Genomic DNA, 25034 nt, shown 5'->3' with positions numbered 1-25034 from the left:
CTGCCATCAACACTCGCTTTCTTGAAGCCATTTCCTGGCAGGGAACCTTTTTAAGACCCGTTAGAATGAAGAATGAGAGCAGAGCAATTTTGAACTCAAAGTGTGTGATGTTTTGATCTGGTATGGTCCTCTGACTGAGGAGAAAGTTGAGGGACAGAACATATAAATATATACTGTGAATACAGACACATTAACAAAACAAGTACAGATTATGAGTAGGGCTTGTTGGCTTTGGTTTTTATATCAAAACAAATCTCTTAAATTATGCAAAAATCTAAGTGATAATTATTAGCCAGGCCAGCTGTTTCCTTCTGCTTCCAGTCTTTTTGCTAAACTAAGCTCTGCAAACAGCAGCAACATATTCACCACACGGACATGACTGTGGTGTCAATCTTCTAATCTAACTCTCGGCAAGAAAGCAAATAAGCATATTTCCCAAAACATTAATTATGGGATATTTGTCAACCTGGTAAATAATCTGGCTGTCTACTGCTACCTCCTACAGCTTAACAAAACTTAACAGTGGTGTTAGTCCATGGGAAATGCCTGTAGCTGTACATTGCAGCTGTAAGCAGCAACCATCCATTTACAGTATCACATAGTAATACGCGTCTTGTCATCTTATTCTTTTTAAATGAGGAAATTTGAAGACACAAATTACCTCCTAGAATTAACTACTACTCATCTAGAATCCGCGCAAGCTAAGAAAACAGCATGCATGCAATACAACAGGTAAGTCAGCCAAAAGGTTGACCAGGAGGTTGGAAGTGGATCTGCTGTGCTACAGTATGTAGTTTAATAAATAATGTGGAATACCTTTCACATTTACTTTTGGACAAATACAAGGCTTGTTCTCCTTGCCCTGTTCAAAGTCAATATGTAAGAGGGAGGTGATGTGTTAAATGTTATTGTAACCAATAATCATAATGGACAAAAGTAAATAAGTAACATCAACCAGGCTGAAAAATGTCCAAATTCCCTTTGAGACTATTCAAGGCGTTTTTCAGGTACTGAGGGAAAGAGCGTCAGAGAACATCTGTGACAGAAAGACATACTGTGGCTCAACCATGTTAGACTGGCAGGTGATCTAAGGGCACGCAGGGCAGCTTTTAGGACTCCAATATCATGACGACCACTTTAATTAGAAGTTAGACTGGGCATTCAGACAGAATGGGATCAAGATGAGTAGCAGGAAGAGTTTCTTACACTTTCATCATCTTAGAAAGTCACTGACTCATGTGGGAGCAGATTAATGGAGTGTGAGAATGTGTGCATTTCTGTGTGTGAAGCTCTGTAACAGTGAACACTGATACAGGACTGGCTGGGTGTGAGAGAGGGAATAACAATGACCTTCCCATTGAACACAGCATTTTAAATCTTTGTGGGTGTGAACACTTGCATCAGTTTTTTCCATTTTCCTGTGAGGCCGTCACAGTGATAACCACACAGCCAATTAACAGGTAGGCAGCAAATCGCCGACTCAGTGGAACTGCCGGGCGTGAAAAACGTGTTTGGAGTGTCAAAGTCAGTGTGTGTGTGTAAGAGGCAGGGCAATAACCGCAGGGCGTTGAGAAAATGTAACTTGTAGAACCGGCATGTGTGCACCCAGGAATACCACACTGGGCAGTTAATGACTGAGCAAATCTACTTGGAGAATGAGGGGAAGTGTCTGTATGTGCTGCCTGTATTCAAACAGTATTAGTAAGACAGTAAAGTACTTAGTAATTAAAAAAAAAAAAGATCAGAAAGAGATTGTGAAACATTTCTTCCTTCAGGAGGTGCAGAAGATAAAAACAGTTTAACTCCAGTTTTATCATTTTGTATTTTATGGCATAGCCTATATATTTGTAAATCAGTGTATTCTTTCCGGAGAACATATCGTGTATAGGCTCTGTTGGGCATATTCTCTGCACATTGCTTTTCATACAATTAGATTTGAAATGATTTCAAATAAATATTAAAATCCTTACATGAAAGAGGGACAAAGCGGTTCATGGGTGTTTAACAAGTGTAGTACAATGTAAAGATGTGAAGCTCAAGAGGAAACAGATTAGAAACATTTAGCTTCAACTCTGATGACCAGAGTTTATTGTAAACTCAACGAACAAAACCATTTTTCTGCACAGAAGAAAGGCTTCACAATTAAGAGAAAGTTTTTAAGTGGAGAACGGTAACCAGTCTAGATGGCAGTCTGAATGATGCATCACACCGGATTTAGTTTGCTTGATAGACCAGAGATCACCAGAGATCACTGTCAACTGCTTTTCCTGTAGTACTTTAAATTGCGGCAATTCACATCTAATATAGACTGAAGAGTGAATTTTGCCTCTAACTCACCTGGCAGTCGACGTCGTCATCACACACCCAGCTGGCTGGGATGCATGATGAGTTCCCACACTGGAACTCACTGGGACCACAGGAGGATGGAGCACACTCCACCTCATCAGAACCGTCGCCGCAGTCATCCTCACTGTTGCACACAAAGTTCCGGGAGATGCAGCGGCCACTGGCGCATGTGAACTCATTGGGAGCACAGGTGATGTTACCTGGAAGCAAATGAATAAATAAAATTACCAGGACTCTATGCCACTCTCTAAATGGTAAAGCTCATCACCTCGAAACTGAACTCTTCATACTCATGATGAGGATTATGATATTTTGCACAGGCACAGGCCTTCAACTGCTGCAGCTCATCAGATTTTTTGGATGTCGTCCCTGTGCGTCTGAGAAGACCACCATAAACACAAGCTTTTCACTGCTGCAACAGTCAGGGGACATACGTTTGGTATCACTGTGTGGCCAAAAGTATGCTGAAAATCACTTCTAGGGTTGCACCACTGACTGCAAAATTCCAAACGGCCTGGGAAGCAAATTTGTCTTGATGGTTTTCTGCTAGAAGTCTCTTTGGTGGTGCATTGCAGTAAATCGGAGCATTTTACCATTGGATGGGCTGTGTCCAGAACAATACAGATATTAAGAAATGTCTCAGCTAATTTCTCTGATTAGCATCTTCAGCCGGAGAGGATGGTACAAACTAATCTCCTGCTCTAGTATTGGCTGAAATATACATAAGGATGCACGAACAATATCTACAGCACTGGCATCAGTGCTGACACAGCCGCAAATATTTTAAAATTGGCATGTTAGTTAAAAACTGTCAAATATATTGAAGTGATAAATATTTTTCACTGTCAGCACAAATGGCAAATGTGGAAATCCAACGCTAAGCATCATTCAGGCCAGTCAATACTCACTGACTGCTATTCTGTCAATTTATTTTGGTTAAAATTGTCCTCTACTTTAATCACACATCTGTCCTTCATTTAAAATGCATCTCTCTAATCTGGCTTGGGAATGCCTTAGGATCCCCGGAAGGAGCTGAAAAATAATTGCTGGGGAGAGGGATGTCTGGACTTTCTTGCTTTGCCTGCCCCGACCGAAACCCAAAACCAGATAAGTGGCAGATAATGGATGGATGGGTAAAATGTAACAGCACTTTACAGGCTGCTTGAGCATTTTCTGTCAGATCCAGACAAAAGGCTGCTAGTGTGATTATGCTGCACAGTGTTTAGAATAAATAGCTGGGAGATGAAAAGTAATTGATACACACATTCAAGCAGTGTAACAGTTTGTTGGATAAGTAGAGACATCAGTCTTTGTTCTTAATAAGTAGTCTTTGGACCACTTCAGAAGAATTGCATCATTTCACTTCTTTAAGTGACAATCTAGTGTGTTTGTGTGCAAAAAGCCGTTGGCCTCTGCACAATATGAAACAGGTTAAACGGTATACAGCACAGCTGCAGCTGTAGGGAAGATATAATTAGATTCCAGAATGATTTTATCTGAAATTCATTAAGTGGATCAGATGTCACAGGGTAGTTACGTTGCTCCAATGATTCGGTTTCTGCATTCATATTCAGGGGCAACATGCTATGAAGTCTAGGAACAAATATGTCATTAACTGGCAAAGCCCCATTTCAGCCCACGTTCCAAACGCAGCCAAGAAACATGACAAAGAAACTGAAAGAAATTATTTTGCTCAAATTTGCAGGACAGAATTTTTGCAGCTCACTGTGTCCCATAATCCATTGTGCTGACAGGCAGGTCGATTGTTTAGGGTACATTCAGGTGATCCTTGTCAGTGCAAGACCAGAAAGTATCTTGTGACAACATCATAGGTCATCATAGACCTGCGCCTTCAAGTGTTCATGAATCACCGGCAAACACATGACATGATCCTAACAAATGAAAAAGCCACTGCAGGATGTGAATAATGGCAGCCAGGCATCAACTCCACCGGCTGTTCTTGACAGCCACTTTGACATGTTAACATGTTCCAAAACATTCCAGATGAATCAATGTTCAATGGACATAAACATAACAACAGATAATCATTTCCTGCTGCAGCTGCCATTTGACAGTGACTGACCAGTAATAAACAAGGAAATTTTACTTTATGGTGACCAAACCTCAAATGGTCTAACTTTACAAGTTAATGAGAACTTAACACCCACTTAGAATAAAAAGGCCAGTTTTGGGCTGTGGATCCAACATGTAACAGGACAGTAAAGTAGGAATGACATGCTGGCTGTGGTTCAAATAGCTCCTTTCAGCGAAAATATATTTCCTTTTCTCCTAAAACATGACTACAAAAATCAACATCTGTTAAAATCCCAAATACCATGTGTAAATGCTGAGGCAGACGTGGACAAATATCCTTCCCATGTTAATGTGTGCATGTCCACCTACCACAGTTGACCTCGTCCTCTCCGTTGTCACAGTCCTTCTCTCCGTCACATTTCCAGAAGATGGGGATACACTGAGTGGAGCCCGCTCCGCAGCTAAACTCGTTCACACGACACGTCCTCATGTCTGCATGGACAAAATAAAACACCTTCAGCTGCATCCTACCCAGCTATTTTTTCATTCAAATACATGGAGCTTTTCAAGCCTTGCAAACCTCGACATCGTTTTCTGCAGGATGTGTCAGTTGGAAGATGTCCACAGCTGATTATGATTGTTTTTATTTATTTTTTCAAAAAGAGGACAGTTCATTTGCATAGTTGGGTATTAAAGGCCACATTCAACCCTTTAGTTCTCATTAGCAATTCTGATTTACTGCCAAGATCAAGCTCGAGATTTCATATTCACATGAGCTTAAGACACATAACTAAGGGGTTAAATGTGTGAGGCTCACTCAAAAGGATACAAAACCATGTGTAACAAGTGTTATCAGGCATGGTGTCATCACACAGCTGCCGTGGCTGTACTTGTTCTGTCCTTGTTACTTTTGGCCTTGCTGTCATGGGTGAAATGTACTCAAAAAGCAACAAGGGTAGAGCATAACTGACTTTTGTGTTGAAACCGTGAACAGCTTTTGGCAGATTAATGGTGATGTTGAGCTACAAGTTATCTGTCCAAAGACAGATGTTGTACTGAGGTGTGATGGTGAACACAAAGTCCTTGAGTATCGAGTATTAGTCCCGATGTCTAGAAAACCGGAAACTGTCACACAATACAATTTGTTGGGTAAAATCAACAACTGAGCTCTGGAGAAAGGGATTTATAAAGTAATATTTGGTTTAACTTTTTCACTCGTCATAATGTCAAAAATAAATCAGTATTTGACAAGTTTTCTTGTTCATGTTGTGAGTTTGATAATACTACTAATAGTAATGGTAGTAGTAGCAGCAGCAGAAGTCCTTGAAGAATCACCACCATTTTTTGTTATTTTTGTATAGGTTAGTTCTAAATTATACCATGGATGCGTTTTTTTTTGTTGCTTTTTTGTCTGTTTTAGTTGACAAGTTCAAAACTGATATCCGGTCCAAATAAGGTAATAACAGTTTTAAATAATCAGTTTTAACATCAGGCACATGAGGGTAAACTCCTCAAGATCCTCCTGCATTCCATTAAAATTTCATCTTCAAAACTTGGTCTGCCCCAGTGACCTTCCATTGTGCAGGGGGATAATGAGCAATGCTGCACATAGAGGCGGACTGTGATAAGAGCTACTCAGCTGAGCAGTAGATGAAGGGGAATTGAAAAGTTGCCCTTAAGATACATGAATTATTGACAAGGATGACGTCTTGTTGACAAACCAGGTGAAACATGCTGCCACATTTCTGAATCCAGTTTGGTGTGTTAAGTGTCTCAACAGTGTTACAGCCAATGCAGTGTATGCCAACACACGCTGCCTTCTGTGCTCAAGACTTATACTGTCTCTAACTAGACTTATTTCTCTACATGCTCATTACTGAATTGACAAACTGTGCAAACAAAACACAGAGGGTAACACGAGTATTCATGGAGGACTGACATTCTGGTTGTCTTTTCATCAATGACTAAACAGCAACTGCAGCTCACTTGCTGATGCCTGATGCAAGAAAGCTGACATAAACACAACCACACCATAGCCCTTTCACACAGAAAGCACACACACACACACACACACACACACTTAAGATTCCATTCCCTGTTCCCAAGTCATGTGTAACAGCTGGTCAAATAGTGCACTGATATAACAGCTATAGTAGCTGGGTTGACCTGCACGTACACCACGGCAGCTATGACTGGAACTCAACACAGCCTTTTAAAACACAGACACATACGAGCACACACCATACTGGAATGCCGGCCAGGACCTTCAGTTGACCGCCACATTTTTGCAAATGCAAGTGGAAACATGCGCACACAGGTTGTACCGTTTTAATCTACATAAGAACAGCCTGATACCACAAAGCTGGCAAGTCTAGAGAGGGAGAGATCAAATGGCACAGCAGGACTTCCCATCATTCAAGTTCTCAACAGGCCATTTCTCAAATGAGTTTTAAAATGGGGTTTAAAAAAGGTATGGAGGATTCTTTTAACCAGAACCACAACCAGAAGTGTAAAAACACTAAAATAAGAGAAAGTTTTACAAACATACTGAAATCTTACACATGACTAATCAATTGATCCTTATTTGAACTTGACAAATGATTAATTAGAAATCAAATTTACAACTGTTAGAGGACGACATTGTACACAAGTGACAATATGATACTCTGATTCTTTAAATTTTGTATAATCTGTTTAATCTAGATGACGTGTTGCTTTCCATTATCCAACTTTAGGTATAGACTTTGACAAACTACTGACAACCAAATGGAGGTAGCCTAATTGACTAATGCACTTTTGTACCCTCAGGGTATATAAAAAAAAAAAAAAAAAAAAAAAAAAATCTATGTAGTAATTAAAACTGGCACCAATTTAGGATGATAAATAAAAAAAATAAAAATTCTTCAGCAAACCATTTCTTGCAAAAAATAAAATTTGGAACTGTTGAAATTGGAAATGTGGAATTTCAGCTAGTAAAACAAAAAATGCAGGCTGAAAAAGGTGGAACAGACACAGAACAGAGGTTTTTCAGGATAATACCAATTCCTCCACAAGGTATTGAGGCAATATGTACTGGGAGGCACCAAAGCTCCATCCATTGTCTGAGATATTAATGTAACATAAGAATAGGAGTACTATTTTACATCTGTTATTTTTCACTCCATTGTCGTGGCTTATCTAGCACCTGCTTTTTTGCACCATACCCCCTTTATTTTGCCTTTCTAACACTGCAGGGACGCGGGAAGGTCTTGGCAGCGCCACACAGCCAACGGCTTTGAATAACTCCAGTGCTTTAATGACTCCCCAAACTGCACTGCTCTCGTTTTGGCAGCAACGCACCACAGATCCTCGTACAAGTGTGCAGGAGGGATTTGGCCCGACTAAGACATAGTGCCGTTTTCATTTCTGCCAGGGGTAAGGAATTTATTTTTGAATTGTTTTCAGGTTTGTGCTCTCTATCTGCTGTGTTGACATACTGCAGCAGAAACCACAGTGGACTGCTCTGTGAAAGCTGAGCTAGAGTATAACCCTGTCCCATACATTTGAAAACCTCTGCTGATGCAGCCCGGATAAATACTACACTGTATTTAGCGCCTGGATCAAGAATTTTTGTATTCATTTTGTATTTTTGTTCATATTCTTTGTTTCCTTATAACTGAAAAGTTGTGTTGTTGACATGATATAACTTCCCAACAATAAGGCCAATCCCCTCAATATTCCATACCATTATCTTTACTGTTTCTACAGCAACCCTTGACCCTCAATTTGGACACAAAACCAGCATTAACATGTATTTCTAAATATCTGTTTATATGGTAATTGTATGGTTAGCTTTTTTTGGGGTATGATAACCATAGTTGAACAACTAATCACCTTTTGAAGTATGTGTACCTTCAGAATGAGCTCACTGTCACTTGTTAAATTAAATGTCTGCTGAAACTGGTTGCACTAAATCGTTTTTTACTATGAGTAATGACTACATGCTGAATTTTTTCTCTTTTACTCCCTATGCACCTTTCTATGGGTGTGAAAAGTTTCTTATTTGATCATTTTGAACAAACGGTAAGCATTTGTCGTTTTGTTTGGTGTCAAACTGCTGTGAACCAATTGAGACTGTAAAGACTTATTTGCTGCATTGGCACACTGTAAAAGCATTATTAGCTCCTAAGGGGAAAAAAACATTTTAAATGCTGACAATTTTTAGTCTTTTCTACTGCCTCTTTTTACGTCTCCTTAACCCTCCAGCAGGTTTCATCCTGGTACTTGGGAATAGACCTGAGGTTCAGAACTTACTTACAGTAACATGGATGAAAGAGACACTTTCTATCTTTCTCAACTTCAATTAAAAAAAAAAAATGCTTCTGGAAAATCTCAGGAAGCACAGTGAATATCAAACCAACAAGTGTTTGACGAAGTGGCTTCATCTTTCCTTATGTTTATCTCTGTACCCGCAGTGATGCCAAAGTCCATTTATCTTTACAATGACAGTGAACACAGAATTTCACATTAAAAGTTGCTTTGGTATAAATATTTTCCATTATCAGTTATTTACAGCGAGCACCTCAGCAGATTTACATCACATTTATGCCATTTAAAGCTAAGCAGTTCTCCTTACTTCCGCTTAAACAACTTATTCATTTAACCAGGCTGCTCACAGGGGATTCCTCCTCACCGCTTTTAAGTGCCTTGCTGAATTTCTGCAACAGTGAGATACTGTTGTGACACAGCAGGACGTCTCTTCTATGCACTGTGATGGTCAAAAATGTTGTTTGCAAGTCTGCAGCTAGTTACTAAGCCATTACACCATTTTCAGCCTCGAGGAAAAAGGTTTTCACAATATATTATCCTAGTGGTGGAAGAAGCATTCAGAAAGCTGTCAGTATACAGACATGCAAAAATACTTCACTACAATTGCAGTCATCAACACTGTACTTAAGCCAACAAGTATCATTAGATGAATATACTTAACAAAAGTAAAAGTCATTAGGCAGAATCACACCTTTCAAACCTTTACATCATGTTGAATATCATCATTACTGACATCCAGCTGGACAACGAGGAGCTAATTTTAACTACTTCAATACGGATAATTATTTAGTCTATTAAGAATACATCATATTTTACTGTTATTAAAGGTCATATGTTTCTGGATGTGAAAATTAAAGTACATAGTAACTGCACCTGTCAGATTATATAAGATATATTTCCCTCTAAAAAGCATATGACATTATGACTAGTAAAAGTGGGGTGACTTCTGTATAAAGGCTCCTTATGTAAATGGGTCTGTATTTGTATAACTCCTTTCTAGTCATTTCAACTACTCAAAGCGCTTTTACATCACATCATCATAAACAGCATCATTCATTCAGGAGGAATCTAATTTGGAGGAGATTATTCTTTCACACACATTCACACACTGAAGCTGCTTCAGGAGCAAGTTGGGGTTCAGTGTCTTGCCTAAAGACACTTCGACATGCAGACTCATAACAGGGGGATTGAACCACCGACCTTCCAATTGAGGGACGACCCACTCTACCGCTGAGCCACAGTCGCATGGCGTACGTGTGATGTGCATTTGCTTGCTGCTGTTATGGGATGACAAACGCCTTCTAACTGGAGCCTAAACAGGTTGGATAATCTGTTTTTAGGGCAGTTTGTCCTTGCTGTTTATTGCTGACCCAGTGGTCTTCTCCACATTCACAGACACTCCAGTGATTCAGGCTGCTCACACTGTCTGACCTCCTGGGAGACATGTATGCAACCCCTGGTTTCATACTGTAACGTTCCTTGTGGTCTGCCTTGTTCATCCACATTTATGTGCTTTACTGCAACAACAACGGACCTCTGTACAAAACCAATTTGTTCAAAGGAATTTATAAATAACAGAAGGAGTAGCTGACCTGTGTACAGCAGTGTTCTCTTAGGTGGCAGATACAGCAGGACTAACAATAAATCATGCAGCATATTTACTGAACACTAAAAAGACTTAAGTTCTGGGTGCCGCAGCCACCTGAGAACTGTCACGTCTACATAACGGTTAGAAAGCGTTTAAGCACATTTTAGACGCTACATTACTTGGACCATTATTGGCACCTGAGAATGAAAAAATGTATTTCTTTTTCTCTTCTCTTCATCTTTGTGCCGCAGAGCTCAGAAAAAACATCTCTATGAGCCCCACGTTTGCACTGGGTTACATGTTCCTTCAAAATCATGAACACACACTGTAGTTTAATATATAAACTATAAAAGGGTAACAAGAATTTGATAGCTTCACTCGTGAAAAAAGGTTCCTCTTTGACAACTAAGTGAGCATCTCTATAATAGTATGCTTCATTAATAAGTTAAAAATCACTCATCACCATCACTCATCTCCAAACAAAATCTGATAGAAACCTGTGTGAGATTCCTCAGAGAAGACACCATCTACTCACGGCAGATTTCTACGCTCTCGTCGGACCCGTCCTCGCAGTCCGGCTCCCCGTCACAGTGCCATCGCTTCGGGACACATTGGCCATTGCGACACACAAAGTCCACGTCCGCACAAGTCTTTCTAACTGGAGTAGGAGAGAAAAGAGAGATGGATTCATTATACAGAGAGGAGGGGGAGGCATGTTATTTAATTAAACATCTCACGTTAAAGACACAGAAACACATGAATAATAGGAAGGGAGAAGGAAGAAAAAGACTCAAACACCTCCTGAATTGCAATACAGTGAAAAGGTCACATGTTTACAATTTGTTGCCCTCTGATTAAACAAAGACCAAACTCTACATTTGCATGGAAAATGAAAATTGTGAAATGGATGAGGATGGAAAATGGATCCAAAAGCTACAGTGAAATAAGAAGTGAAAAAAGGTTGACAGGTTCCACTAGGGGGGCCATTCTTGAGGGATCTTGCGTAATTTCACAAATGCTCTGCGTGGCAAGAAACATGGTTTGTGTGGTGTCCTAACCTTAAAACGTGTAACACTTGAAATCATTGTTCTCATTTTCCACTTGGAAAGAATGTTAGTTTTACTGTTTTGAGCCTTTTGTCTTTAACTCAAGTGTTGTTCAAAATGAAAGAAGAAAATCAGATTTCATGAAGTATGGTATGTTTTTTTCAAAATCTAATTTACTGAACAATTACTGTTTGTGATATATGCTGTTACTATATTATGAAATTACATATGCTGCCATGGAAGACTCATCTTTCAACCCCATCCCCAGGTTATGTTGGTCTTGTCAAGACCAGCGAGAGATGAAGCAGCTAATATAAATGGTTTAATGGAAACAATGAGAAAATATTCCTGATGGTCTGACAGGAAAAGAGGATGGAGTGTTTCAAGATGTTTGAGGGATTTCAAAAACAGCCAATAACACAACACAAACCTCTCTACTCTCAGTAACTATGCCCACACAGGACTTGAGTGTCTCCTTGAGGCCTCTCCTCAGTCTCTGACCAGAATACAAATACCAAGAAACTACCAACTCCAATTTGAGCCCAGACAGCAGCAACTCGCAGGGGGCCTCATTATCAACCTTTTTTTATGAATTAATTTTCGATTCTCATCTTTCAAAATGTATGTTATGCAAGTTAGAGCAGCTCTGATCTCCCAGTGACTGAATAACAAATGGAGACTTAAATGCAACAAAATATCAGCAGCGGTGTGAGAGGGCCAATTACTTTCAGTTGCCTCCATTTTGCCATTTTTGGTGTTAAGCAATGGGTCAGCAGTGAAACAACACTTCCGGCAGATATTTTACTTTAAAAGTTTTCCAGCACCTCAAAGAGCATAATGCCTCCTATTCCTTAGGCCCTTATTTTGAAAAACCTATGAGAAGTGGTGCTGTGTGAATGTACGTTATACTGAATTTATTATGTGTGAGCTATTAGAGTACAAGTAAAAAATTGGTTTCCACTTTCACCTGTATGATACCTGATGGGAGGAGTTTTTCCCTCCATGTCGCCCTGCAGTACGATCGTGTGTTCTTTTCCTCCACCTTCATCGCTTGCTTTCTTCCTTCCCTAGTTTTTTCGTCCACCCCCCGCCCCCCCTCCCTTCCTCCCAGTGTAAGATGACCCAGATAGATGAGGGACAAAAGAAAAATATAGAGATTTGAAATGTATTGGAGCCACACACACACACACACAACCCTACACCTCTTTCGTATCCATATTTAGCTCTGCTCTATCTGCTACCCTCCCGTCACTGGGTCATTCTCACTCATGGGATGTTGGGAAGGCTCCCAGTGAAGCCAAGTTAACATGGTGGGTTATGAATAGCATGTGACATCTGAGTGTGAGTGAGAAGATGCACTTCCATCTATTCTATGCAGTTTTTCTATACTTAATATTCAACACTTAATTTAATAAACCGTGTAATATGTTGCGTTTCACTGAATTTCCTAGTTTGTGTAACAACTGTACAGTATGTGTGTAATAAGTCATCAGTACATGCACAGCACACAAATGTACAGTATGATTCTATGAATGTATTTGTAAATTATAACACTAAGTCTGCACTCTGATCATATTCTGTGTTTCTACAATGTGGCAAAGCAGCATAGTTACAATATTACCAGTTGCATGTGCAAATGCCCAAATATAAATCACCATAAAATGAAGGAAAGACTCCTTCAAGAGTTTAATGCCCTGATCTGCAGTGATCTGTTAAATGTTTGGGCGCAAACAAATGTACCACCAGAACTACTAACTGGAGAGCAAAAAATAAAATCCAGCATCCTCTGAGGTGACCTTTCAAGTAACAACCCAGACATTTTTCCAACTTCATTTACATATTGTTCACTTCTGCATTGTCACCAATATGCATCGTCATCCACTCACCCTCACTTCATCCCAGACCACATTAACAGTGTAAATATATTTCCAACCCATATATAGTATAGGTTAACGAGTGAGAAAAGACATTTAAGATGAACTGACCAAAACCAACATTTTGTTAGTATGCCAAAATGCATTCCGCCTATTCAGACTGTCCAATGGCAGACCGCGAGGGAGACAGTTAAAGCCCCACTGTGTTGCTGCTGAAGGGCATGGCTGGATAAAATTATTAAGAATGATGCGAGGAGTGATACAGATTATATACACATAGAGCATCCATCGCCACCCACCAGGATGACTTATTTTTCCTTTTAGAATTACGCTGAGCAGCCTGAGTTTTCTAGAGGATTTCTTCATTGTTTCTTGTATGTGTATGAGTGTTTTCTATAATGATTTAGCGTCAGAGATCAAAGAGGCTGCTTTCACTCATTCTATACGTTTCCATGCATGCCATAATGTGACTGTAGCAAATATTGCAAGACATTTAAGCAGTGAAACTATAAACTGTAGTTAAAAACTTGACAGGACAGAGGAAACTCTCAAAGGAAGCATAAATTAACTTTTAGCTGCTGAAATAAATTATTTAGACAGCTCTGATGGAACTCAGGATTTATCCAGAGGACAAGGCTTTACTCCAAACAATCTCACTGTATGAAACTGGGCGGTGTGTGTGAATGTTTGGATGTGCGGAAGAACACGGAACGTAATTCAATATTAGATCCCAACCTTTCCTGTCTGCGTGCCTGGAGATTTAAGTAATCCACGAAGTTGAGCTGCTGTGCTGCATGCGTAAATGTGCTCTCTTAACGTAGAGACACTTTGTTTGTATTGTATTTATCTTGTATTTATCTGGTATGTGTTTTTTCAACCACCACAACCCATCCGCCAGCAATCAGAATGTTAATGTATATGACCCTACCCACCACGGATATCACGATTGGCGAGTGAACATGACACAGAAGCAACTCAGGTCCCTGCAGAGACTATGTATTGCTTGAGAATACTTGAGTGCGAACAGTCAGCTGGAATTGGAATACTAGTATGCAGTCCCTAATGTTTGAGTAGGTAGTAGGCATTACGTTAGTATGGCGTGCCGAACACTCAGTCTCTCTCTACTTTGACACCCCCCCCCCAAAAAAAAAAATCATCATTTGGTGGAAGCAGTATGGGCTGATAACAGTCATCAGTCAGGGGGTATATTTGAAGCCTTTTACTGACAGAGTAGCATTACTTTACTTACATTACTGTGCCATCTCATTGGCTCTTCAGATCGGCCTTTATACAACACAGACTACAACTCAAACTACTTACAATAAATATAATCCAATAACAGTCATGCCTAATCGAATCGGAGCACCATTACCATTTGGTGTGTGTGGGATTGAATCAAGATAAGCTACCGTGTGTGTTCATGGTAATAAAAGAACTTATCGCCCAGTGCAACACTGTGGTTCACTGATCTGTTTGGAATAGTTTTTAAACAACAATGGAGCTCTAAGGCACAGAGAAAGAAGATAAATTAGGCTTTGGATAGACAGACAATAGCCTACTTACCAGAAGGATCACTTTATTGTTAGTTTCAAGGGATTTGTTGACAATAAGAAACATTTAAATCAATTATCACTGGCTATAAATACAATAATACTATACTATCTGGTGAAGAAGAGAAACACAATTTCAGTGGATATGAAAGGTCTGGTGACCTGAATGTTTTACAGAAGAGACCATCTCAAGTTCAGACTGTAATTACAGTGAGCTACATTTGGAAACATTCTTCTTCCGATTACCCATTCACTGACGTTGTCTGACTGAACACAAAATAGACTCTCTTTGCAGTCATCTGTTGCTGCGTCTTAGTGGGTTTTTTTTCCCTATTTGTGTATACGTGTGTCCAGTGGCCTTCATGTTGTATGCAGTGTCAGTGATGTAGTTCTGCTCACAGTACATGTGTGCTGTGTGACAGCAGTGTCTGTTTAGCGTCTCACCACAGGAGTTCTCGTCACTGCCGTCCGTGCAGTCCTCGTCTCCATCACACTGCCAGACGGACGGGATGCATCGACCGTTTCCACACTGAAACTGGCTCGCCTCACATTCTGTCTTAGTGCCTACGGAGGAAAGCAGACAGAAGGGGTATGAGGAAGATGTAAGTGATTATGGTCCCAAATGCGTTCATAATTATCTTGTACCGTTTCATTAAATGTAATTTTTTTTGTTTCGTCCAAGCAGGGTTCCCTGCAGTGCTGTAATTTCAAAACAAATTGTTTTAAAACAGCATATTACACTGCCATATTTACTCAGCATTGTAGATCAACCATGTCAGTCATGAGGGGAAGAAAATGTGGTTTCACCGAGGAAAACCACTTATTTACAGAATCTGAAACTATTTTACTCCTTGTAAGTCGTGTTTAAAGCAAGACTGCCAAAACAAATTGCTCAGGTCTCTTAAATGTCAAGATTTCTTGCTTTTCTGTAGTTGGCTACAATTACTAAACTATATCTGTCTTGGTTTTTTAACTATTGTGAGCGTCTGAAGATGGGCACTCAGACCTTCCAGCAGGAAGTTTACCATTTTCTGCTATTTTATACAACAATTAACTGATTGATGGGCCAAGTAATCTTTTGTAACAGTATCGCACATTTGCCTAAAGGGCTTTGCCATCAGTACAACACGACACCCAAAAAGAAAAAAAAAAACCAAAATCCCCAAAAATGGAAGAAACCTCAGGCAGAGCAAAAGAGGAGGGAACCCTCTCCTAGGACAGACAGACACACAATGGTTGTCATATACAGAAATAGACCAACATAGTAAAATGACAGTATGGACAATCAGGATGACTAAAATATGGACGGAGTATATGGAGAGGTGGAGACAAATTTGCGAGAGGTTTAATGGTAACAGTGCTTATTCACTGACTACTTCGGGCCTCGCACCTGACAGTGTATTATTTTTATTACATTATTTTTGTCTGTCAATGTCTGCCTGTCTGATGTCAGCAGAGAAGTAATTCCAGGGCAAAGAAAATACCATGCAGCTAGCAGACTGCTTTTTAACTCTGGGAACAAAAAGGAACCTTGTACTCTGAGATCAGCCAGGTATAACCTTAAAGTCTCATCTGGCCTTCCTTCTTGTTTTGATAGAAAAGGGCTGCAACTGAATCCAGGAGACTGGAAAGGGTGTTTAACGGTTACAATCTTTAACATGGTATGTCGCTGCAGTGAAAGGAGCCAGGACTACTGCTGATCACTCACCAAGTCCAGTTGAAGCTGAAGGACCATTATCCCGTGTGACAGAATCAAATCAGGGCCGTTACCACTGCAGTGGCCATGATGACACAAACTGACACCAAAAGTATCAAAAAGTGCCAGAGAGGCTTTGCTTTGATGGTTGGAGGTGAATATTGAAACCACCTATAATACAAATCTCCACAGAATCAATAACAAGCGTGAGATAAATTCTCTTAAATTCTTCTTAAAACTGTGTTTAAGGGCCACATGGTCTATAGAGGACCACAATGTCTGTTACCAATTCATAGCTGATGTAGATGGTTTTAATAAGACAGCCTCAAATCAGTTGAATTCAAATTGAAAAGAATTACCTCAGTAATATGGCAGAGGAGGGAGACTCAGTGCTGTAGACTGGGCTATCAGTCTGCACTGTGAAGGTTTCTCTTGAACAGATAAGATAGTGGACTCCTCAGTAACTATAAACCTAGCAGTCGTTTAGCCAGCAACCTGCCAAGCACTACGTCCTTGATGTCAAACTAGATGCAAACAACCGTCTATACTCCTGAATAAGATAGTGACGGCTGTTCCAGTGAGTGAAGGCCATCTGATTTCAACAGGTCGGGGTGGGCCCAGAGAGAAGGCCTGTTATCAACAGACCAAATCCCTCCTCATTACAGTCACAAGCCAGCCAGCGGTTAAGTGAGTTTACTGGATGACAAAATAAACAAAAACCATCAAAGCATAGTTAGCAAGGCTGCTCGCTAAAGCTAGCTGGTTCTCTAGGCTCTGAACTTTGCTTACAGGAGAGCAACAGAGGCTACCATCTAAAGCTGACATTGAATAAAAAAAAAAAATCTAATATGATATGGACGTCAAACAGAGAGTGCAACAGTAGTGAAGACATTAAAAACAGATAACCAAGCAGGGACAATGAGCAGTCATTTGGTCAGAAAATCACGAGGCGTGTCACAGGAAGTGTACCTGCATCCACTTCTCAGTTTGATAAACACAACAAACAAAGATTTATTTCCCCTTCAACACAAGAAAAACAGGATTAGCAGACTCTGTACAAGAAAGCAGATTTTGCAATGCAGTGTGTCGTAGTGGAGGTAGTGGCGACTCCAGGCCTTAAAATAACAGTTCCTGACCCTGAGGCTCCCTCTAGTCTGGACTGAGTGTCTGTCCAGGTGGGTAAATGGAGCACACAGTAATGATAGAAGCCCTAGAGAGGTCATGGATCCAGCTGAAGCGCTGTGCCACAGGGAGCTCAACTACTTTTCATAAAAACAAGCTTCCCTGTTAAAACTGTACGGGTGTTTGCCAAAATAAGGGACCTCCATATAAAACAACAGCTTTGGGCCAAAAGGATTTGTAGGCGTTTACACCACAATTTTGTTTGTGTCAGTATAGGAAAAAAAAAAAAAAAAGCCTCTAAAAACTGATTTTAGTCACTGAAGCACTATTATGAAGGAAACTTTAAGTAGGTCAGCAGCTCCTTAAGGGAGACAAACACACCCCTACTGATGTGATTTGAACATAAAGAGCTTCAAGCCTTTACTGACGCAGCAAAACACAACCGAAGACCTACATGAATGAAATTGTAACAAAGTTCTAAAATCTCAGGTTCTATAGAGCTGTGGTCAGTTAGGAACCCCGATCATATCAACATGATACATGATTTTAAATATGGCTAAATGTTTCATATTTAGAAGTCCCATAACATTGATTAACAACCCAATTTGCCCAATGAGAACTCCTATTGGATCTGGAAATTAAGTGTTTACGTGACAGTAGTTCCTGTTATGAAGAGATTGATTCACATGGTGGATAAAGTGCAGTATATGATGGCAGTCTAGAGAAAAAACTTCTAGATGCATCTACCTCCACAATAACATACAACAGGAAAGTCTGCTTTACTTGAAAATAATAAAAGTGTAGCATATGATGACATGTCATATCGTCAGCATCATTATCATGTGAGGTCATGTTTCTTTAAAATCTCATTGTACTTTCATCCACATTACCATTTCAAATTGCCCCAATCAAAGCATTATAGATCACAGCTTACCTACCTGCATTTTTATCTGAACAAATGAAGCAAGGAATTGCATAAAACTTCCCTTTTTAATAATGACTGCAAATTCCAGAAAATGCTTTAAATGAAAAACTTAATGCTTACTCTCATGCATGCATTGGGTCAGAAGCGTTGTGGGAATTCCTTGAATCATCATTCATCCAGCGCCTTATGAACAGTGATCTAGACTTTCCAAACCTACCAGGATAATTCAAAAATTCTGCATGTTCTGTGTGTATGTAATTTTGATACTTTTAAGTTTGTCATAGTGCCAAAAACAACCAAGTGATCCTCATCCACAGAAGCAATCTACACTATTTATTTACAATTCACTCTAAAGAAGCTGAAGGATAAATAAAACAAACCCCTTCATTACAGCGGCCTTAAGAGCTCAACCACTACAACAACAGAAAACAAAAACGCAAAAGCCACAATACCAGGGATGTGAGCAACAGATGCTGACAATGAAATTATCCGCCTATTAATGCAGGTGGAACACTTCAATGTGTGGCCCATGACCCCTGACATCCTCAGGTTAATAAGTCACGTCAATAAAAGCAGACTCCAGTGCAACACCACCTCCAACCTCAGTGAAGCTGAATTAAGTCCTTTGATAGGATCAACAATAACTGAGTGTGTAAATAAACTATTTCTGCCAGACCTTTTACACTGGATTTCATTCCATTGTATAAGGGTACTAGAGGAAGTGGCCATTGAATGTATGTGTAAACCGTTACATATGCTATGAGAGAAAGGTCCTGTCCAATTACTTTGTCCTGTGGTCTAACTACCTACTTTTCTTGAAAAACACCAATAACAAAAGTTCCGAAACACAAACATATTGGAAGCAAGCAGGTAACCCAGAATTGTCTTTTTGGCTTACTTGCGTCCAGGGGAGAAACCGATTTCTAACTCCTTACATCCGATTTCTAACTTTTTACATGCTAAATTCCTACAGTACGACATCCATGCTGATTCAACAACCTGCATAAAAGCATAATTCCATAATAAGCCTGTATTTTACAAATTCCATAATTTCACAACAAAATTACCCATTCACATTGCTGTGACCCATTACAGTATTTAGTACTTTAAGGGTTAGTTCAGACCATTTGAAATGGGGTTTTATGAGGCACTACTTACCCATAGTTGTAGATTACCTATAGATCGGAACAGTTGAGGACCAGTCTCACAACAGATGGTAAACAATATTTAGAATATTTTCCTTTTGTCAGCTGTCAGACAGCTCTTTTGATGGGTAAGTGAAGCAGTTCACTCAACTGCTAAAAGCATGGGAGTTTGCTGTGCTACTGCTGCCTCAGTCTATGCAGATAATAGCATCCAAACTAACCATTTAAAAACACCAAAGTCACACAATAACCCAAGCAAACTAACTGATCAAGACAGCTCGAGTTCCCCATCAAAAGGGCTGTCTGATGGCAATGTAAAATGGTGAAAATATTATAAATACATCTTACACTTAAAATCATTCTTTAAGGGGACTATAATGCATTTTTCTGCTGATCCCACCCACAGCAGTGCATTTCTTAGTGTCTGTGCTAGGACTCCTGCCTCATGCGGGAGTCCTAGCACAGCATGCGGACCTCATCTATTGTAGGCACTACACCAACTATGAATGAGTTCGCCATAGTGCCCCACTTCGAATAATCTGAACCTTTGAACTAGTGCTTACCAATCCTGACTGAAATTAATGGGTTGTTCTCAGGTTTGTGCAGAGCTTAATGACAAGGCGATCAGGCATGTTAGAGCAGGGAAACATCTGAAGCATGCAGGGCAGTGGGCTCAACGACCAGGACTGGGAAATACTGCTGGAAACACTCACACCAGTTGTGATACAGAAGCATAAACTCTGAAATACGTTAGAAAGGCCAGAAGCGCCAGAATCTGTCATCATCATGAGTTACGGAAGGAAACGGTTCATGGCGACAGTATGTCTACTGACTTATCACATCAGCCTTGACCTATTGCTCTCTGCTAATGTACATTTAATGCTGATCGAGTGACTGCTTAGTCCTGTGTTCTGGTCTGATCAAACCCAAATCTGCATGCGAACCAGAAAAGTACCATAAAAAAAGAACACGGTTTTCAGATTAAACTAATAACAGCCGGCTTTAGTACCAATCATGATTTAACTAAAGAAGCTAGTTGTAAAATGTTACCCAAGCACAAGCAACCATACAAGAACTTCACCAAAATATAATACTCTAATACTAAACAAGAACAATTTATCAAAACAAACATGGTAATAGATCAGCTGTTTGAGGTCAAAACAACTGATTCAAATTCCATCACATTTTTTTTTTTGTAGTGAACAGACATTCAGAGACCCTGAAATAATGAATATACAAAAAAAAAAGTTCACCAATATGCAACCAGGAACCTTAAAATAACTGGAAAGGTACGTTTAATTACAGACATCTCCCTTATTAGACCAGTGTGTTTGTGAGTACACATCATAAACAGGATGCTGGGCATTTTAAAATACATGCTGTGGAATTTTGGATTTTTCCAGCATTCCCAAGCACCCATTTGTTTCTATACAACACCAAAAAAATCATTGAGCAGGCTCAAGAAAGTTGTTTATGTTTTATGATCCTCCACATTTAACGCCTATTCTGCATGAATGTTTGCCAAAGTTACATAACTAGTGGGTGGTAATGCAGATTAAGTGCAGACTGATTTGAAAATTGTGGTAATGGTGTTGATGCAACTTTGGCACTTTGACAGCACTTACCATCTCTGATAACCAATTTCCCTGTGACTTGGATACAAATCAACAGATGGCCAAAATAGGAAAACTACATCTAGAAAACTAAAAAAAAGAAAGTTTGCAATATGGTTTTCTGCACTGTAAAGTAAATGTGAGATAGAGTAAATGGAGTGTAACATACAAAGCCGTTGCAACCAAGAACCCAAGTTGGACGGAATGATATACTTCAGTGCTTTGTTTCTTTAAATGGTGTATTCTGAGGTTACGACTCCACTGTCTCTACAGACACCCATTGACTTGCTGTCTGGAAAACTGCATACCCTGCACATTGATCCAATCAGCACAATAACCTCAATGGTAGCTCAACATATACAAACAGGAATATTTGCCTTTTCCCTGTAGTGTCAGGATTTTTAGCTGACATTTGAAGTCTGAACTCTCTCCCTGTTGCACATAAGAAAGCTTCCACCACTTTGTCAAAGTTTTTAAGTGTCACTGCCTCTACTCCTTCAAAATCCTTATTTGTGTGCCTTTTGTTTTTGTTTTGCATGAATTATCCCAAGATTAGTTCATAGCGAATAACTAAGAACACAAAACTAAGGATTTTGGAGAGGTAGTGGCAGCAACATTCCTCACATGACTGCAGCGCAACATTTAGAGGGTTAAAACCTCTAAAATGAGAATTGAAATACATTTGGTTAATCTAGCATGATATTTAAAAACAGGTTTGCACACTTCATGCACAACATTTTGATAAAAAGTTATAATTACTAATGACGTTGACAAATAATTCATTTTATTCTGGTCAAATTTATTCTCAAATTACTACATATTTTTTTAATGTTATGCCTTGAAAACTACCACATCTCATGATGGCTCAAAATATTTTAATTTTTTCAAAATCAGATGTTTTCTTCCCCTTACAGTGGCCTCTTAATTTTAAGTCACTGTTATGCATGCAAAGGGTCAACATTAACCTAATGAGCCAATTATCTTGATACAGTAGTTAAATCAAGGCATGAGTTTGAAATTACAGATTATATCACACAATAATCTTTCATCTGCTAGTTCTCCCTATGGTTTTAAAACCGTAGACTAAAACAGGCATGAAGCTGCAATGAAGCATCAACTTCCTAAAATAGATCATTGTCAGCTATATAAATGCTGTCACACTGGAGGTCATGGTAATGCAATTTTCCCCAGTAACAGAAATGGTTGCAGTCTCCTCCTCCTCCTCCTCCTCCTCCTCCTGCTGCTGCTGCTGTCCACCACCCCACCCACTTCAGGAATCAAGCGCACCCCCACACAGCCCCCCCTCATATAGCTGAGGATCTGGGTCTAGGCGCATGGTATCACAGTAACCGTGGAGAGAAAATACATCCATTTTAATCAGGCCAGCGTTGCTGCTGCTCCTCTTGCCGCCATCTAATTTGCGTGACGTCTTGTTCAAATAGGCTCAGACAATCGCAATCTGTGTGAGCGTACAAGTGTGTTTGGGTTTGGTTTGGCGCTGCGAATGAGGAGGAGGTTGTGGTAGTGGTGGGTGTATGGTATGGGGAGTGTGTGCACATTGCAAGCACTTGTTTTGATTCACTGTTTCCCCCAAAGGCCCATTATTCACGGTAGGTAGGAATTCTAGAGACAGAAATCTGTGCAAGACACAAGCAGCCAAATAGAGCTAACTCTGCCTCTCTGAGCCATTTTGCAATTTAGCCTACATGCATACCAGTTGTGAAATTAGTATTAGCATTAATAAAAAATGATGCCAATGTTATGCAAATGTTTAATGTACCTGGGGCCAGAAAGGAACATCCACATTGTCAGCAACTAGCCCTGACCCAGGACTGTCACATTATAGATCACTGTCCTTTCCAAGAGCCCAGACATTTCCCCCACTGAACAACTAAAGCAATACCTAACAGTTTAGTTAATTGTTGTAAATCTTTATCAACTTATAAAAGAGGTGGGGAATAAAAACAAATAATAAAATCGTGACCTAACCAGGCCAAGAAAGGTCTCTTCAGTTTACAGCCAATACAAACCAGTCTAGTCAACTAACACCACCATGACTGGCTGATCAGTCTGATATTTAATTTGAAATAAATAAAAATTTGCCCACTCCTGATTCTCAGATGTGAAGATTCTCTGTAGGGCTGCAGCTACAATTAGTCATGTATTTAGTCTATTGAATGTCAGGGATAAAAAGTGAAACCTTCTTCAGTGTATGAGTGTTAGACTGTTGGTTGAACAAAATAAGCATGTTGCCTAAGTGACATTTGTCACGGATTTCCAGCATTTTACAGATCACTAGTGATGAGAAATTAAAAATTGAAAAGAAAGAAAGAATACCATCCATAGTTGCAGCACCAGTGGAAAGTGCTGTACAGCTGGTAATGGCTGAACCCCGGCCACCGCTCATAATTAGGCCCTCATGATGATCACCTGCGGTCAGTAATTGGCCGCGGTCACTCCTCTCCCTCAGCTGCCGCTTCCCTTCTGGGACTGCGGTGCTCCTCACTGCCCCTATTGTCAGTTCTATGGCTCTATATCAATCCACTGTAACCGTCTTCTCCCTGCCACCTTCCACTTCAGGAATAAATAAATAAATTACCCTCGCTGGGGGGTGGTGATGGCAGGAGGAGGATCCCACAGTGGAAGTGAATGGGGAAATCAGGACACGCATAGACGCCAACACCGTACACGAAGCAGGGGTTTCTCCGTGAGGGCTGCGTGTTTTCAGGGTGAAATTAATTGACCACAGGGGTAATTGGCCGTGAATGAGCGGCACAAGCAGTTTGCTGTGTAGCAGGCAACACAAACTAGAAGGGCCTCTCCACCCCTTCCCCCCTTTTCATTTACACAGAGCTAAAACACCCAAGCTAAACCAATGGCACATTTAAAAATATCAATGAATTTAACTCACACACTAAGCAGAAAACGAGCTGTTTTAGCCCCTAATAGAAGTCATTTTAGGGGGTTTCTTGGCTAAGAGGAAGCCCAAGGTGTAGCCAAGCACGGTCATGTCTTCAAGGAGCAGCCAAGACAGGTGTACGGCTCGGTAATATTAGCTAACCTCCGCGCGCACTGTGCGTGTTTCCCATCTCCACGAAACACACACACACAGCGGGCTGAAGACTTACCGTGGACATTAACGCAGTGCTGGAGACATATTAGCATCGGCAGCAGCAGGAGGATCCCCGGCGTGGACGTGACCATGTCTCGCGGTGTACAGTCCAGTAGCTAGCTGAGCGCTCGCGGGCTGCCTGCCTGCGTCTCTTGCTGGCTCGCGCTGGCCCGCTCGGTCTGTGATTTAGCAGGTGCACGCGTCAACCACACACACACGCACGCACGCACGCATGCATGCATACATACGATTAAAGCGCGCGCTCACACACTTACACTCACACACACACACACACGCGCGCGCGCGCAGGACACACAGAGCAGAACGGGACGGCCGCTCAGCAGCACGCGCCGCACGGAACTGTGACCACGGAGGAGCCGCGAGAGGAAGAACGGAGGCGGCCGCCGCGCACACCACGCGCCTTTTGATCTCGGCCTACAACCGCGCGCCGTGGGGGTCGGTCGGTGTCCCGTTCCCTCCTCTCGAGCTGTAATCCATTTCCGTAAAATTGCCGGTAACGAGCGGCCCCGGTGACCTGATTGTTAGCGGCGGTACACGGAGCTCCTAACAGCTGAGGAGGATTTTTTTTTTTTTCCTCCTTCAATACGTCTTTGGCACATTGTTAACCCTTCACGATCCGCACGGAAGAATGAAATAATAAAGTGGCTTTTACTT

The 25034-nt window shown here is 40.6% G+C and overlaps 1 protein-coding gene across 3 annotated transcripts in view; it reads right to left on the bottom strand.

The window, feature by feature from the left end:
- Nucleotides 1-24579, bottom strand: part of vldlr (very low density lipoprotein receptor) — a 97186-nt gene extending 72607 nt beyond the window's left edge. For all 3 annotated transcript variants that reach the window (XR_011585673.1, XM_070850016.1, XM_070850017.1), the window contains exons 1-5: nucleotides 24376-24579; nucleotides 15191-15310; nucleotides 10812-10934; nucleotides 4750-4872; nucleotides 2338-2546 (exon numbers count right to left, since the gene is read on the bottom strand). Coding sequence is in view for 2 of the 3 variants with exons in the window: in XM_070850016.1 (XP_070706117.1) it covers nucleotides 2338-2546; nucleotides 4750-4872; nucleotides 10812-10934; nucleotides 15191-15310; nucleotides 24376-24451 (651 nt within the window). In the remaining variant the exon portion in view is untranslated. The remainder of the gene's footprint in view (nucleotides 1-2337; nucleotides 2547-4749; nucleotides 4873-10811; nucleotides 10935-15190; nucleotides 15311-24375) is intronic.
- Nucleotides 24580-25034: the final 455 nt, after the last annotated feature.

Source organism: Pempheris klunzingeri, chromosome 19 (genome assembly GCF_042242105.1).
Source record: "Pempheris klunzingeri isolate RE-2024b chromosome 19, fPemKlu1.hap1, whole genome shotgun sequence".
NCBI classification, from domain to species: domain Eukaryota; kingdom Metazoa; phylum Chordata; class Actinopteri; order Acropomatiformes; family Pempheridae; genus Pempheris; species Pempheris klunzingeri.
Note: the sequence above shows the minus strand (reverse complement) of the source record. Positions and strands in the feature narration are given on the sequence as shown.